This window comes from Lacerta agilis, chromosome 6 (genome assembly GCF_009819535.1).
Source record: "Lacerta agilis isolate rLacAgi1 chromosome 6, rLacAgi1.pri, whole genome shotgun sequence".
Classification (NCBI taxonomy): Eukaryota; Metazoa; Chordata; class Lepidosauria; order Squamata; family Lacertidae; genus Lacerta; species Lacerta agilis.
In genome coordinates this window covers 16,200,674-16,218,294 of record NC_046317.1, presented here as the reverse complement: position 1 = coordinate 16,218,294, position 17,621 = coordinate 16,200,674, and the positions used below count along the sequence as shown (strand labels likewise).

The 17,621-nt window shown below is 41.2% G+C and overlaps 1 protein-coding gene across 3 annotated transcripts in view; it reads right to left on the bottom strand.

Moving 5' to 3' along the window:
• The window catches only part of NR5A2 (nuclear receptor subfamily 5 group A member 2), a 113,098-nt gene that overhangs the window by 74,354 nt on the left and 21,123 nt on the right, over positions 1-17,621 (bottom strand). For all 3 annotated transcript variants that reach the window (XM_033151437.1, XM_033151436.1, XM_033151438.1), the window contains exons 2-4: positions 17,206-17,324; positions 15,175-15,316; positions 8,318-8,967 (exon numbers count right to left, since the gene is read on the bottom strand). In XM_033151437.1, coding sequence (XP_033007328.1) covers positions 8,318-8,967; positions 15,175-15,316; positions 17,206-17,324 — 911 coding nt within the window. The remainder of the gene's footprint in view (positions 1-8,317; positions 8,968-15,174; positions 15,317-17,205; positions 17,325-17,621) is intronic.

Genomic DNA, 17,621 nt, shown 5'->3' with positions numbered 1-17,621 from the left:
AAGTTTATGTTTGAAACAATATTCCAATGTGTAAATGTGTGCTAATAGAAGAGAAAAAACACATCCTTCTCCAACGTGTCCTTCAAATACATAACAAGCTTGGATACAAACTTAGGCAGCATAAACATCATTTTGTATTAGGCCGTCAATGACAAAAACTGTTAGAAAATCTATTCCTTCTAAGTGTGTGCGGAGTGGAGGGGGGCTTCAGCTGGTCAGGAAGGAGGGAAAGGAATTTGGCATATATATACTGGGAGCCTTATTACAAGCGGGTCGTGCAACTAAATGATTTGGTGTGGAATGCTGCTGTTCATGGTTGTAGCATCTCCACTCCATCCCTCCTCCACAGTTTTCCTTCTTTTGCTCCAACAGTCAATCAGCATTCCCTAGCAAAAGAGCATGCTCAAATCTCACTGAGCTGTTTTTAGGGGTCCTAGGCTCCCCGCCCCACCCCATATCATTTGTACTTCCTCAGACCTTGCAGGAGGGAGACCCCTTTGGCCACCAATACCTTCCTCTTGAGTTGTAGTTTATATAGCCTTTTTGGCTATATAAACTACTTGCGGGTGGCTGGACTAAATGACCTTTGTGGGTCCCTTCCAACTCTACCGCTCTATGATTCTATGGCACTCACAGCCTGGACATCAGAAATAGAGGGGATGTTTACATCACATCTGTTTCTTTAAAGAAGAAGGATGACAGCAGATGGTGCTAAATGGGACTACGAGGTAGTTAAAGGACCAAGAGCAACAATACCTGGTAGAGATTTTTCTCTATTTTACACCACTGACTTTGAACACTCAGATGTGCAACATAAATGCTCACTGTCACTATAAATATAGAGTTGCCCGTACAAGCCTGCAGCCCGAACTGATCACAGCCAGCAACAGAATGAAGATAGATGTTCCCATCGCGTCCAGCGACACCCCAGTAGGCTGATATTTCCTCTGTTTAGCAAACAGGCCTGTTAAGGAATTTCCTTGGCAAACAGACAACATGGAAACATCCTTCATCCCCATAGAACACATGAGCCAGCAAAAACCATTTCCTATGCTATGGCAACAATATCTGCGTAAGGTTAAACAAGACATTTCATACCATCCCTTACTCAGGCCACCGTATCTATTTCTGGAACTCTTCTTTTGTTCAACCTTTGCTAATAATAGTGACCTAGCTTAGGTGGTATTTATAGTCGTTAAAGACTTGTGGCTTGACTTTTCAGAACACTTTATTCATGTATATTTCCTGTGTTTATTGTTACCCTAGTTGGGATTTTTTGTTGTTTTTGTTTTTAATCATTAAACGTACTCCATCCAAGATTTTTATTTAGTAACACATTTTCAAAGAAACTTTTCCTTCACCAAATGAGCGAGCCAGATTTGGTTGGAAGCAGATCACTTCTCTCCTAGGTAGCTTGACTCTCTGTGTGTTTATTTAGAAGTAAGCCTCACTGTGTTCAGCGGGACTTGCTCCTTGACACAGAAGCAGAGGATTGCTGCCTTCATGTCAGTGAAGAAAGCTTTTAGCATCTTTCCAGTTGCTAGGAGCAACATTGAAAACACACTGCAGTAAATAAAAGTTTTGCTAAAAGCATGTCTGTCCATCTGGCCAAACATTTTTTCCTACTAAATTTACCCACTCAACCTGTCGTTTCCTTGACACAAATGCTACATTATTCTGCTTTTATTATTCTGGGATAGGGAAATATGTATCTCTCTCTCTCTCACCATCACCTCTGGATGTTACTGGACTACAATAGCAGCCAGGGTGGGTAATAGCTTTTCTGTCTTAATGGTACAATCCTAGTGTTTATTAATAAAAGGGAATAAAATGTGGTCATAGCAATAATGTTGTGATAAGGAATGTGAGGTGATTACAGATGACCACCCACCACAGTGGTAACTGTTCAGCAGGATGAAACAGACTACCCCCATGCAGCAGATTTTGGGATACCATTAAAGGGCAACAAAATGCTGATTATTTTGGATATTAAGATACATTTAGCATCATGGAATGCCAATATGGATGTTGCCTTAAGATACCAGAGTGTCTTCGGTTGCTTCAGGAGGCAACATACTGGGTTGTACTTCTAACAACTTGCTAAGTTAGTTGCACATAATATTCTACCAAGAGGTGGGAGGAATTTTGTTGCTCCTCTGCTTCCCCTTCACCCTGGTAGGTTGACAACTTAGTGCCAGAAAGCATCTCTCGGTGGCACCAATTTGGCCTCAGTGACAGAGCATCTATCTTGCAGGCAGAAGGTCCCAGTTTCAGCTAGGGACCAATGGCCTGACTTGGCACAAGACAGCTTTCTGTGCTCCTACATCCCATTTTCTGAGAGGACTGTGGATTGCCTGGCAGCTGTGGGTACACTGCCTTGAGTTCTATGATGGAAGGAAGGTGGATGTAAAATAAATAAATTTGCTAAAGTGGTACCTATTCCCCATCTGCTTTTGCTTTATAGCCAAACTTGAATTAGAAGTTCCCAGCCACTTAATACAAGAAATCAAGATAAACACCTTTTTGACTTACGCTGTAAGGTGCTATGTACACAGGCTTCATCGTTTGTTTATTTCAAACATTTGTTAGCTGCTCTTCAGCTATGGCTTCCAGAGCATCTTCTACACAAAACAGAAAAATGCAATAAAACCATGGACAAACAGATCACAGCAGGCTGTAAAAACCCAGCATTCAAAACAAAACCATTTTAAAGTCCTAAAAGGCCTGGACAAATCTCTCACCTGGCACCACATAAACAAAAAGAATTCTATAAATGAATACATTAATGATGACAACTCTATATATGGGGATTGGATCCAGACTTACAGTGCAATTCTAAGTAGTAAGTCCTCCCAAGTTCAGTGGGGCTTACACCGTGATAAATGGGGTTAGGATTAAAAGGTAAGAGTAAAGGACCTCTGGACAGTTAAGTCCAGTCAAAGGCAACTATGGGGTTGTGGCGCTCATCTCACTTCAGGCCAAGGGAGCCAGCGTTTGTCCACAGACAGCTTTCCGGGTCATGTGGTTAGCATGACTAAACTACTTCTGGCACAACGGAACACCGTGACAGAAACCAGAGCGCATGGTAACGCCGTTTAACTTCCCACCACAGTGGTACCTATTTATCTACTTGCACTGGTATGCTTCTGAACTGCTAGGTTGGCAGAAGCCGGGACAGAGCAACGGGAGCTCACCCCATCACGCAGATTTGAACCGCTGACCTTCCAGTCAGCAACCCCAAGAGGCTTGGTTTAGACCACAGCGCCACCCACTCCCCATACTTAGAGTGGACCCACCAAAAGCAATGAGACTTCAATTATTATTATTATTATTATTATTATTAGCCACTTCCCAACATTCTGTTATTTTGTCAACTCTTGTATGCATAAGAAACAGGCATCAGGGCCTGTTTAATAACTGCAATGCAATTATACTACTTTGGCCACCTCATGAGAAGAGAAGACTCCCTGGAAAAGACCCTGATGTTGGGAAAGATGGAAGGCACAAGGAGAAGGGGACGACAAAGGATGAGATGGTTGGACAGTATTCTCGAAGCTACTAACATGAGTTTGGCCAAACTGCGGGAGGCGGTGAAGGATAGGCGTGCCTGGCGTGCTCTGGTCCATGGGGTCACGAAGAGTCGGACACGACTGAACGACTGAACAACAACAACAACAACATGCAATTATTATGTATGTCAGACATGGAGAACTTTTGGCTCTCCAGATGTTGCTGAATTAGAGCTCCTATCATCCCTGGCCACTGGCCATGCTTGCTCTGGGACTGATGTACACAGATTACTTTCAGTGCTCCAAAAGCATTATATAACACATTACAATTGCTCCTCTTTATTTTTATTTTTTGGAGTCAGGTGCCATTTTTCAGCAAGACAGCTTTGGCTCAGGGACTCCTAATTTTGCCTCAGTACAATATACACATGACATTCGTGTTCTTTTATGAATTCCTTTGAAAGACCATGACTTCCACATAATAAAGTGGTGTATTTTTAGGCACAAATACTTAATAACAAAGAGTTCTGTAGATTCGATCAGTTGAGCAAGGGGTTGAACTAGATGAGCTCTAAGGTCCCTTACAGCTAAAATGCTGTGATTTTACGAAAGCTTTGTTGAAACCAGCATTCGTTATCCAACAGTGTCCAGCCAAATGCTCCTGTGAAAGCTTACAAGGGTGGTGTAGAAGGGGAAAGTCAAACCCTCTTGTCCCCTGCATCTGTTAGTCAGGAGTAGATTCCCCCTAGACATGGAGGTTCTGTTTAAGGAGCAGGTCTAAACTTATTATCACCACACATCCACATTGCTAAGTGTTTCAGTGCCCAGTAATATTTTATTGCTTTGTTTATTTATGGTATGTATAACTCACTTTTCAACCACAATGTGGTCACAGTAGGGAGAGGCAAGAAATAAGGGTGCAATCCTGCAGTACGTTTCCCTGCACGAGCCTCTTTGAAATGAAGGAGGGCTATAAGTCCAGCAAGGACTGTGCCCAGAAGAACATTTTTCTGGTTTCTCACCCAAAATTTGTTATATCTTTCTCAAGTCCTCTAGCATATAGCACGAGATAAGACGACGACCAGAGTGCATGCTACAACTTGATGGCGATTGTTGCATTGTTTGCACTAAATAAATTGCATGCTATGAGTTCCCAAACAAAACAGACTTGGGCACAACACATCCAACATCTACATGCTCATGAAAATATGCAAGTTAAACATTCACCAGAATATTCACAGAACCATGTGTGTTTAAGGCTTGCTGAAATCATGGGAATTCCCCCAATAAAACTTTTGAAACCAAACTAGTAGTAAACACATTCTCTGAGTGTGTGTTCTTATGGAGTGGAAATGGCACCGTGAATGCCATTTCCAGCAGGGCTAGGAAAAATCCAAAGGTTTGCAAAACTGCAAAAACAAGCAAACACCACTATGTTTTTTTTTTAAAGGGCACCTCCCAATGCACACACAAATAGCCCATTGAGGACTGGGCATAATCACTGTGTGTGGAATGCTTAGTTTTTGCTGGAGGAGGTAGCATGAGAAAAAGGGGTGGTGGTGGAATGGAGTAATGTAAAAAGGGCACATCTGACTGGCTGGCATTGTGAATAGGGCCTCTCTACTCCATAAATATTTGTTACATCTTTATTCACTTATAAAGAGTTTTCTTCCCCATAACTACTCTAAGCAGCACACATAGGATTCACAGGCAATCAACCATTTTAGGAATGATTAGGACCAAGGCCAGCTTGGCTGCAGCACTGCCTTAGGAACGCTTCTAAAATGTGCAGCCCTCCATGCTGTTGCTTTATTTTCTCATTGGCCTCCCATCTGGTAGCAGTAACAGGATGAGTAGTCTTGGTGCAGTATGGGAAAAGCCTTTTCTATACAAGGGGAAATTCTGCAACAGCAATTCCAGAGGGACGCTCAATTTCCTTCCCTTAACCACAGAGGCCTTATCAATAACCACAGTATTGTATAGGTTGAAGGAACAACATTTTCCCTAGCGGCAGCTGCATATTTAGGAATGGACAGCATGGTATGAAGTGGTAGAAATGAATCTCTGTGACTTTTCTTTACCATCTCAAGAGCAAAGCACAGAAGAATCCCTTCATGCAAACGAGTTGCCCATGGATGAGCTTCCTCATTTTGTGATGGAGAGTAAGGGGAAACAGAAAAAGCTTGTATATAGAAACTATAAAGAGAGGAGATGGAACTGAAAGAGCAAAGTTGAATGGTTGGCCTACACATGATGCAGAACGTGCAGACTGAAGTGGCATCACTCTGGATTGAATCAGCTGAAGTTGTAAGTGGAAGGATCATGGGCCTTAAAGTGAGTAAGAAAATAAACAAACCTCTTTACACAGAGTAAACTAGTATATCAGAAGGCAAAGATAGGGACATCTTCCTTGGCATGCTAATTTATTACTTGCAAGCAAGGAACATTTGTGGGGGGACGGGAACATTTTGTATGTGCACTCCAGAACAATGTGATTCTACCTGGACAGAGATAGCTTTGCCTCAGTTATCCATGCTCTGGCAACATACAGGTTAGACTAGAGTTCTTGAAGAACTGCCTGTTTTCACATGTGCATTTGTGCTTTAAGATACTAAAGGGCCTTCTGCAGTTGCCTGCTGTCTGAGAGGGCCTTCTCAGCAGTGGCACCCCAATTATGGAATGCTTTCCCTGCTGCCGCCTTCTCCATTTGGTGCCAGGAGAGCCCTTTCTAGCTTCCCAGCCTCTTGCGCATGATTTCAGTCCTTCTGATTATTTTTACCTGTCTATTAAGATGTTGATGCCTTTTAGTTTAGATTTGCACTATATATGTCTTAATAGTTTTTCATCTACTTTGGAAATAAATAAAATACTAAATGTGTCACCAAACACACAAAAATCCCATGCACTTTTAAAATGCGTTGGAGGTGGTTATTGGGTTGTTGTTTTTATTTTTATTAGGGACTTTTTGGTTTTATATTCTGATTTTATCCTGTGAACCACCCTGAGACCTGCTGGCATAGGGCGGTATATAATAATAATAATAATAATAATAATAATAATAATAATAATAATAATAATAATTCTGCATCTGTGTAGAACAGCTCTCAGGAGCAGGAATGCTGTGCAGATCAGCAAGAAAACTACATATCGGCAATAAGCAACAACGACTGCAATATAAATGCGAACTCATGAGATCAGCCAAGGCCTGCCTCAATCCTGCTGCTCTTTCCCGTCCTCCCCCTTGCAATGTGACATACTCCTCACTAACACTTGGGAATGGAAGACTTTTAGAATCAGAATGAGTCCCCCTGCTTCTAGTCCTTTTCCCTAGGGCAGGTTGTGCTATATGTGAAAAGTATCTGGCATAAACATTTTCCAACTTCCACTGAAAGTCTCTCAGAAAGAACATTCCACAACCTCCCAGGACACCTGCTTCCACAGGGGAGTGACTGTTGTTTATTGTTGTTTTCTAATGCTCAAAAGAAAGCTGCTTTCCTAGTGTTTAAGCTCCATTGTTCCTAGTCCTATCCTCAGTGAATTGCAGAAATGCCCCCCCAAACCCCCTTTCTGGCCTCTTTCAAAACTGCCACCAGCACATCTCACATTATTCCTTTCTTTCTAGGGTTCTGTACTGATTCCACTCCTTCTATGCCAACTGCTGACCACTTCATTAGCTGACCACTTCAGTTCTGTCACTGACTTCTTATTCTTATTCTTTTTGCTTATCTATGGGAAGGAACTTGAGTAGACCTTTTTCTCTGACACTCTTAAAGATTAAAGGAATGTAACTCTGAGGGCCTTTACACACTAGCAGTTGTGTGTGTGTGTGTGTGTGTGTGTGTGTGTGTTTGTTTGTTTTGTTTTTTTGCACAGTAAATGCACAGTTGATACTTGCAAAGCACAGGGTACTCCCCAGTCCTGAAAACACTGCATTCCGGAGTGCTCAAAAGCACAACATGTCTTCCTCAGATAGAACACCCATTGTTATTTTGATATCTACAAGTTGTTGGAGTATTTTGCTGAGAGGCTCCTGGAAACCATGTCAACCAGAATAATATTCATTTTATCAGAACTCTGCAGAGCCACAGAAATTGAGGCATTTTTGTTCTCTTTGCAACATGTTTATGTATCCTGTCCTACCCAGGAGTTACTGGGCCCAGTGACTCCCCCATACTTGCTCCATCTGGTCTTATGAATGATTGGCATTAGCTCAAGTGACTGGTTTATACTTTTCTTTCAGCCAGCTGTGCTGTCTGTGACCAAACTTGAAGCCATTCATAGCTCACAACAAACCCTGAGATTCGTAGATACCCTTCTCGGAGTCCTGCTTCTGCTAAGATACCTTACCAGTGGTCTGACTTTTTTCTATTTCTCTATTATCACTAGCCCTCTCCCCACAAACCCTCCACCCCCATTATCCCCCTGCTGTTTCTGAGGAGCATGCAAATATGCGAAAGGCTTGCAAAGGGAGAACATCTTCTATCTCCCACAGCAAACATTCTCTTCCACTCCCACAAGTGTCGTACTAGACAGCTGTAGACTCTGCAAGTAGTCCCGCTTGGACAGACACTCCAGCTCACCAGAATCTTCTGCTTAAAAATTGTTGATCTGGAAATCTGCAGAATAGAGGTCTGACTTTTTTTATACCTTATGCCGAGAGGATGACGGGTGAGCAGAACAGCCCCACGCTCACAGCTTATACAGTGCCATTTGACCAAAGAGTAGTGAGTGAACGTAACACCAAGCAAAACGGCAAACCACATTTATATTTCATTATCATGCAATAGGAAAACAAGTGTGTAGCATACCTTAAGTTCTCTGAAGAAGATGCTACTCCTAGCCCACTCGACAATCGAGAAGAGGGTTTGGTCAGCCATTTTGCACATAAGCCCAAAGGTATTGAGCTTTTCGTGTTTGCTTCGGTTGGCTTGCTCCTGCTGCAAGTATGCCATGATCTTAGCCTGGACCTGTGGCTCGTCTGGCTCACACTTCAAGAGTTCCAGTATCAGGTGAGGAATACTTGCTGGCGAGCTTGTCTGATGATAACCATCCATGTAAGAGTAGCCCATTATCGACTCAGGGGAGCTAGTGTAAGGATCGGGGTACTCAGACTTGATAGCACGGCTCGGAAAGTGACCGTAGGTCTGGTAGCCTTGCAGGCTGCCATGCGGCGGCATTGTCATGCTAATGGGAGAGGTTACGAAGGGGCTTCGGTCATAGTCTGTGGGAGGCAAGGCTGTATGGTTCAGAGGTAGGCCCTTAGAGGCAGAATGGATATTCTGGATCGCAGAGGATATTGTTAGGTCAGTGGGCATTGCTTGAATCACCTGAGTCATGGCTTCCAACTTGAGTCCATTTGCTCGGATGAGAGCTTTTTTCTGCTGCTTCAGTGCCCTGTCCCTCTTGTACATTGGTCCAAACTTGTTTCGACCCCCACGCATCCGGTCAGCTCTCACGGCTGTTGAAAGTGGAGGTGAAAAAATGACGGGCGTTAATTTATAACTGTGAAGCAAATGACAGTATTCAAGTTAATTTAGCAATATGGATCTTTTTAGACTATAAATGCCTTGGGGGCAGAGGACCGTCCCCTCAAATGATCATCTTTGTCTCTGGAAGTACAGGTTGTCTCCTTGGCATGGAGCATATTCTACCAGCTTCTGCTGTAGCACCAACTGTGAACTTACCTGAACGGAAGTATCCGGGTCTCAGTGATCCATGTAACCTCTAGGTTAGACCACTGCAGTGCTTTGTACATGGGATTGCTTTTGAAGGCAGTTCGGAAACTGCAATTAGTCCAAATTACAGTGGTGAAGCTGTTAACTCTGACCCGGTGTTATGGTCACATTATACCTGTGATCCACCAACTGCACTGGCTTTCAGATTGTTTGTGGGTTCGATTCAAAAGTGCTGTGTTGGTTTGTTTTTTTACTTTCCAAGCCCTTCACAGCTTGGCTCTGACATCTAAAAAGCTGTTTGTCTCCACATACTAATATTTTCAACAGCGGCTCTTCCTCAGGTTTCTCCACCTATCTTAATAACATTTTTCGGCCAGGTTGAAACCTTTTTGTTATCCAAAGCTTACTAATCCTCCGTGCATTAGTGCTGGGTTGGTTTATTCTACTGATTGCTTTAATGCTGCTGTTTTATTCTGTGGTGTTTTAATGTTTTCCTTTCAATTGGCTTTACTATAATTCTAACTTTTGGTAAGCTCCCCTAGGAATCTGTAATTTAAAAAAAAATCTCTGCAGCCCATAGAGAGGATGCTACCGTATTTTTCGCTCCATAGGACGCTCCGGACCATAGGGCGCACCTCGTTTTTACAGGAGGAAACCAGGGGAAAAATATTTTTCTGGTTTTCCTCCTCTAAAACCCATGTGTGTTTTTTTTTTTGAGAATCAGCTTTTTTTGCAAAGGGAAAAGCCCTGCTTTTTGAGGATCAGTTCAGATTTGTGCAGCTTTTGCAAAGGGGGGGAAAGCATTGCTTACAAACCAGTAAGCACCAGTACAAACCAGTACAGACCAGTAAGCACCAGCAGGTAATAGGAAGCAAGAGGAAAGCAAACCAGTACAAACCAGTAAGCACCAGTACAAACCAGTAAACACCAGTAGAAACCAGTACGTACCAGCAAGTAATGGGAAGCAAGAGGAAAGCGAACCAGTACAAACCAGTAAGCACCAGTACAAACCAGTACAGACCAGTAAGCACCAGTACAAACCAGTACAGACCAGTAAGCACCAGTACAAACCAGTACGCACCAGCAAGTAATAGGAAGCAAGAGGAAAGCAAACCAGTACAAACCAGTAAGCACCAGTACAAACCAGTAAGCACCAGCAGGTAATAGGAAGCAAGAAGAAAGCAAACCAGTAAGCACCAGCCAGTAATAGAAAGCAAGAGGAAAAGTAACAGAGAGCCTCAAATGGCTGAAAAACTCAATTTCCCAGGATCCTCAGCCCTCCCAAAGGGCTGTGCAAGGGGCCTGGGCGGGGCAGGAAGGGAGCTAGCTCCCTTATCTCCGTCCCCGATCTCCTGCAATCAGCTGTTGAGCGGGTTCCTTTCAACACTCTCTTTCCCTCTTGTTAGCCTTTAGCTCTTTCTAAAACAGAAAAAGCAGGATCTGCCTTTCCCCCCTGGGCAGTTTAGCTCCAGGGACCATGCAGTCGCTCCATAAGACGCACAGACATTTCCCCTTACTTTTCAGGAGGAAAAAAGTGCGTCTTATGGAGCAAAAAATACGGTATTTTGAGGCCCTTAACTAAATTCTCAAAGCCTTTGGGTTCCATGCTGTTTGAAATGTTTGTGGGGTAGGTGAGGGAATATCAGCTACAATACTGTTAACAGTATTTTGTTTGGGTTTAGCCATTCTAAGAACACAATTGAGTCTCCCTGCACCCCTAGCTTCTGGAGATGCTTCTCCAGATAGGCTATATATGTCCAAATAGTCAGGTGTCACTCACCCCAGAGATGAGCTGATCCTGCAACTGCTGAAGCCATTCAGCTTGTAACAGAATTTGGATGGGAAAGAAGTCAAGGAAACCCACTCCAACAGTTGCCTTGGGGAACATAGCGGTGGTCTCTGCCACAGCATATTTTGAAAGCAGCAGCGAGAGGGTCTCGCCATCCCTGCCCTTCCCAATGGCAATTAGATAGCAAGAAGGGCCTCTGACAGCTTGGTGACATGCTGAGATGGCTGGAGGTTACGTTCCTAAGCTTTTATCTTAAGGATTAGTGGTCCATTAAAAATGTATTAGAAGTCCTAGGTACACAGAGGACTATACATTATCATAAAGGCGTTAACAATTAATGATTTCAGCCTAAACTGTAATTTATGAACTAGAATTTAAGTCTATGTATCACAATCAAGGAAACATGTATATAAATGTCACGGACATTTACTGTTATGAGGGCATCCATTTCTTCTTCCCGTTCTGCTGGTAACAAAAGGGAAGTTGGATACAAGAGCAGAAGGGTGGCAAGGTAGTTTTTTAAAATAATAATAATAATAATAATAATAATAATAATAATAATAATAATAATAATAGAGCACCAACTGTCTCTGACTGCAGGCAACTAAAACTGCATACCTGATTTGGAAGGTTTATTAACTGGCTGCAATGGTGTGCCATTTTTATACAAATTGTTCCAATGTGCTGCGACATGAAACACCATTGGCCAGTTTCTGATTGCTGTACTTTTGTAAGATCAGAAGCACTGATCCTGCCCGGGAAGAAGACTCTCCCTGTGTATGCATGTGTGTGTTTTCAGGGGTACCACAGGTAAGCTGCACAATGCCAACTGAACTATGTAGCAATACGATAGGCATACATCTAAAGGGAAGATGTGATGGGGAATTGACATCCAAGTCTATGAACAACATTTTGGGTGAGCGCAGGGAGTTTTCAGGCTTCCATCCCTGCTATGGTTTTTTGCGGCTCCTAAAATGAAGGTGGAGAGCCTCCCAAGAAACATTCAATAGAGAGGCTCTCCACACAAAAAATTGGGATGTTTACAAAAAAAAATGGGATGTTTCCCCATATATACAAGGAAATGCTTTGTGCAAAGGCATAATAGGATTGCAGCCATTATTTTTAACACCATTCTAGTGGTGTCGAAGAATTCCAAATGCCTGCTGTTATTAAAATAGACGAATGATTACATTTTGTTTAAAAAAAATCTAGCCAGTACGAAAAATATTATTATTTATTAATTTATAAACCACCTTTTGCACGCATATCAAAGCAATTTTCAAGCATACCATAAAAGAGCCGAACATAAGTGTTGTTTTTTTAAAGGAAACACTCACACCACAATATAGGTTCACAAACAAAATGAACACCTACAGCAGAGACTTTTTCACCAAGCTGAAATAACTTGTTGGGACAATGTTTTCATTTGTTTGTTTGTGGAAAGTATGGACAGTGGGTGCCTGTTGTCTCATATGCACCGGAACCCCACCAAGTAACAATAGTTGTTGTTTTGACATTATTCCCTCGTGAGGTATTCCCTCATAGTACTGTTATGGGAGGGGAATATTTTAAGAGAAAACTGGCAGTGTGGTGCTTCATCCTGGCCCTGACATCTGATTCTCCTTTGCAAATCCATTAAAGACTTCTCTCTCCAGCTGAGCTGAGAAACAGGATTCAAGCCTACCTAGGGGGGATGCGTGGGGGGGGGGAGAGCAAAGGAGGATGTGATAGGGGATGGCTTGGGCATCCTTTCTTCCTGTCCACCTATTGCTCCTCTATTAATGTTATATCTTTCAAAATGAAGATTCTGAGCATGTACTTGGCAAGATTACTTCTATTACCTCTACTATGTTATATTCTGTGGATCATAGGCTGGACTGCTGCAGTTCCCTTAAAGGTAAAGGGACCCCTGACCATTAGGTCCATTCGGGAACGACTCTGGAGTTGCGGCGCTCATCTCGCTTTATTGGCCGAGGGAGCTGGCGTACAGCTTCCGGGTCATGTGGCCAGCATGACTAAGCCGCTTCTGGCAAACAAGAGCGGTGCATGGAAACGTCGTTTGCCTTCCTATTTATCTATTTGCACTTTGACGTGCTTTCAAACTGCTAGGTTGGCAGGAGCAGGGACTGAGCGATGGAAGCTCACCCCATCGCGGGGATTCGAACCGCTGACCTTCCGATTGGCAAGCCCTAGGCTCAGTGGTTTAAACCACAGTGCCACCCGCGTCCCTTGCTGCAGTCCCCTAGATTGCAACAAATATAGGCTTAACTGCCTGTTATGCAGAAGTATTCTGGAACAAGTGGTTTGTGGACTGCACTTTGTAAGCAGTATGTTGGGACATATTGTAGATCTGTGTGCACGAAAATAAGGCTGTCTACTAATGGAAGAAAGTTTCCTTATTGTGTTTAAGTGAGTAACTGATGAATTGTTCCATCAGTTATCTTTAAATCAAATGCCATATTGTGAAAGCACCAAAGGTGCCTTTCTGTGGTATTGAAGAAAGTGTAGGATACCATACTGTTTAGCAATCAAAAGGTACCCCTTAGTTTAAGCATGACAAATATTTCACATTCATGCTGGAACCAAAATAGCTTCAAAAATAAACAAGTCTGCCTCAACTGCCAGACCCACTGATTAAAATTAGTCACCACATATTAATGAACTCTTAGGTTACTAATGTCAGTTAAAGTTTAGAAGTATTAAAATGCAGTAATTATGCCTAGTCCATTTTTAAAATTTTGGCAAAATCATGTACAGTAAAATCTCATCCAAGTCCCATTCTCCATGCTAACAGTGCAATCATGTACATGTCTACTCAGAAGTAAATTCCACTGAGTTTAATCGTGCTTTTCCCCAGGTAGGATTGCAGGCTAAGGATGTCCAGGATTTCACCATTAAAAAGCTGTGAAATTGAACACTGAATACATTCTGCATTCAGAATCAACCTTGAAATCAGCTGCAAATAAAATAAAATTCTAGCAATCATATATCTAAATTATAACACATAGGGCCAGAGTTTTCTGCCATTTTGAATCCCATTTCTTGATATTTGAAGCACTGCAAACCAAAAAAAAATGTCATATACCATTTGCTTCAAATTAGCAATTGCTATGACCTGAGATGTAACCAATAGATCATCATAAAATCATAATAAAATATGGCATAAGTGTTAGCATCTTCATATCCATTGTTAAACTCATTAGCGAATTACTTTTTGGGGCCGAACTGTATACCTTATAAAGTGCTATCACAACTTTGAGACAGCAACATCCATGGCCACTTAAAAAAAGAACCCCAAATCTCTGTTTAAGCTAACATTTGGTTCTGAAGTAAAATGAATTTTCCAGACATTTGAATGGTAATTTGCTATGAGTAAAATAATGCAGCATGATGCAATTCTTATCTTGAATTTGTGACTTGTTAAAATAGATAGGAACTCAAACTTAGTAATTTAGAAAGGGAAAATGTTGAATCCTATAATTTCAGTGAACTATTAAAGTATACTATAGTTGTATGCCATACAACTATACTAGGAAAATCTTAAATCCAATCCAAAATATTTTATACTTCCTCACATTTATTGACTTCTATTGGAAAGCAAAGTAAAACAAAAGTAGGGTCCCTTTCTACTGAATGCTAAGTCATACTTTCAATGATTATTTAGTTAATGATTCGCTCTGTTGCACAACCTGTCCATGCAAGGAATTCCATTGATAACTAAGAATGACCAATTGTGCATGAGAAAAATGCCCAGTATACGAGACCTCTAATGCTGTGTTTTTTAAACTCTCAGATATGGCTAGAAATCTTGCTGTAGGAACTGTTAGCAAACTCTCCCTAAATAATTTATGATATCTACTCTCATTTAATTCTGTTTGCTTAAACGAATGAATTTTATTTGTTCTTGTATTTACTGTTAGCTTGAATACTCAACATTCTTATGGTCTGCTGTAACTGTAAAGTTATATGTACTTATGAGTTGCCTTTTTCTAATGCACACATTTAAACCACCCTCCCAGCACAATAGGGGAGTCCTTTAAAAACAAAAGTTGCATGCAGAGAGCCACGAGCATCAATAGTTTTGATCAGCCATAAGGACATGAATCTTGGAATAGAAATGCAGCAACTGTAAATATGCTGCAGAGCAGTTACATATTACGTATATGTTTTACAGATATGCAGGAACAACTCTTTGCCTTACCTTCCAACTTCATCCCAACACTTAGACATTTTTGAAACCGACAGTAAGGGCAACGCTTCCTTTGAGTTTTGTCAATCTGGCAGCTTTGATTTTCTATGCATGTGTACCTTTTATTGTTCTGGACTGTTCGTTTAAAGAACCCCTGTAAAACAGATAGGAAACGTTCACCTGTTTTGCATGGACAGGTGGGGTGCTGGGGTTTATGCCATATTCCGAAAACCTCCACCAAACTCACTTCTCTATCGTCATTATGCCAATTGAGCACTTACGAAGCAGCAGGCTTGATTCCATATTTCTTCATGTAGTCTCTTAGAGGAAACCCACTTAGGCCACAGACAGAAGTTTTCTGGGGCTAGTCTGCATTAGTATTGATTTATAGCAGACTTCAGTGAGCCTTCTTTACTGCATCCCTAGCAATCCTCTACAGTTTGCCGAAAAAGTCTTATGGTTTTATGGTATGAATTAAAATTATGTTTGAATTGGCATTTTCTAGTGATTTGATGCAGAATTTTAAAAAGCCTGTTCACCCAGTACAAGAGAGATGAGTTCTCTGCACCCATCTCTTCCACAAAGCTTTGGGCTTAACCCCTCATCTCTCAGCTTCCACTAAGGCAGAGTCTAACTACTTGCAAAATACATTTTCTCGTATCCGTTACCTTCACTGATGCCTTCCTTGTCTCCCCTGGTTTATTATTCTTGCCCTTATTGCCTACTTCTCCCTCTGTTTTCTCCTGTTTTCCAGCTGTATAAATTTAGAGTTACAGGTATAAGGGTCTGGTGACTTGTGTTTCAGTGTATCTGAAGAAGTGTGCATGCACACGAAAGCTCATACCAAGAACAAACTTAGTTGGTCTCTAAGGTGCTACTGGAAGGAATTTTTTATTTTGTTTTAAATTTAGAGTGTAAGCTTACTGGGGCAGAGACCTTCCGTTGGGACAATATAAACTACAACAGCTACTAATGAGGGAAAAAAGTCATGTGCTATATTATAATTAGGTATTCTAATAATTAGGACCTTTTACAGTAATATTGAAAAAATACATATTGGGCATTTAAGCCGCACACTTTCTTGAGGAGTGTGGTTGCAATCTGTGGGACTTCCTTCTCAGCAGACATGCATAGAACTGTACAGTTAATCCCTGAAGTTAGTGGGACATTCCTTCATGTTATAGTCCCAAAATTACATGTGTCTGTCAGCCAGCAAAATTACTGTAAGCTATATTGCTTTGTACAGGGATACAGGGAACTAAACACTCTTAAGTTCCATATTACTAGAACATTTCCTTCTCAAAATATGATTCTTTTATCACCGCCTTTTACAGCTGTTTTACAGTTATTTATTTCAGATCAAATATGTGGTTGACTTTAATAGCTGGCTTCATGGGATCAGCCTATAATTCTGAACCCTATGCGCATATTATGTATTAAAATGAAATACACATGCAAAAATATTCATTGTGATATATGAGGTTTTTAAAAAAATACTTTAATTGATTTCCACTTGATCACCCTTCAAATCAATATTGACATAAAATAGTGTGTGTGTGTGTGTGTGTGTGTGTGTGTGTAAGCATAAAAAGTATGACAACAGAAATTTACATTTTCATCCTGAAAGGTGAAAAACTTGAAACTGTTGCCGTCAATACTGCAGCCCTGAAATTTATCAAGAACAAGATACAGGAACAATAATACTCAATGTATATAAATCAACTAAAATCAATATTGAGGACAGCTGGGAACGAAAGCTCCTCTACAACTACATCACTTCACGACAACCAAATATTTAAAGGCAGTAAATATAGCCACACTGTATACAGAACACCCTATTGAGTTCTTCTTACTGTTGACTTAAAAAGGGAGATATTTCCTGCTCTTCACAAAACTTCTTCCAAAAAGAAACTTTACTTGTATTCACAATATTCTGCCATCCCCATCAAAAGAAACAGAAATAGCAGTTACCAAGCCTTTTCTTGATAAAGTTATCAATCTCCTTCCCTTCCCCTAAAAAAGGAAAAAAACAATGTACGAAACCTTGCAGCTTTCACAGGTAAGGAGTCCATAGTGATACCCAGAGACTTTATCTCCACACACCGGACACAGTTCTTCAAGATCTTCATCATATGAGTAATTCACCATTTTAAATTGAGACACTGGAAAATAAATGAAGAGAATAACACCCCATGAGAATGTATGCAAATGTCCCCATCACCTCAACTTAATTCATTATTACTTTTGAGACTGGGAAACAATTCCTGGACATTCATCCCCTTTAAACAGCCAAAGTCGGAAAGTTTAAATAAATAAATAAATAAATAAACCAACCAACAGCAACACCAAACATTTTAATTAGTGACCAATAACTTTTCTTCCCATATTTCATTTAGGAGAATTAAGTCTTCCAAGCCACCCACAGCCAGCATTCTTGACAGTAGCCTACTTTGCTCAGT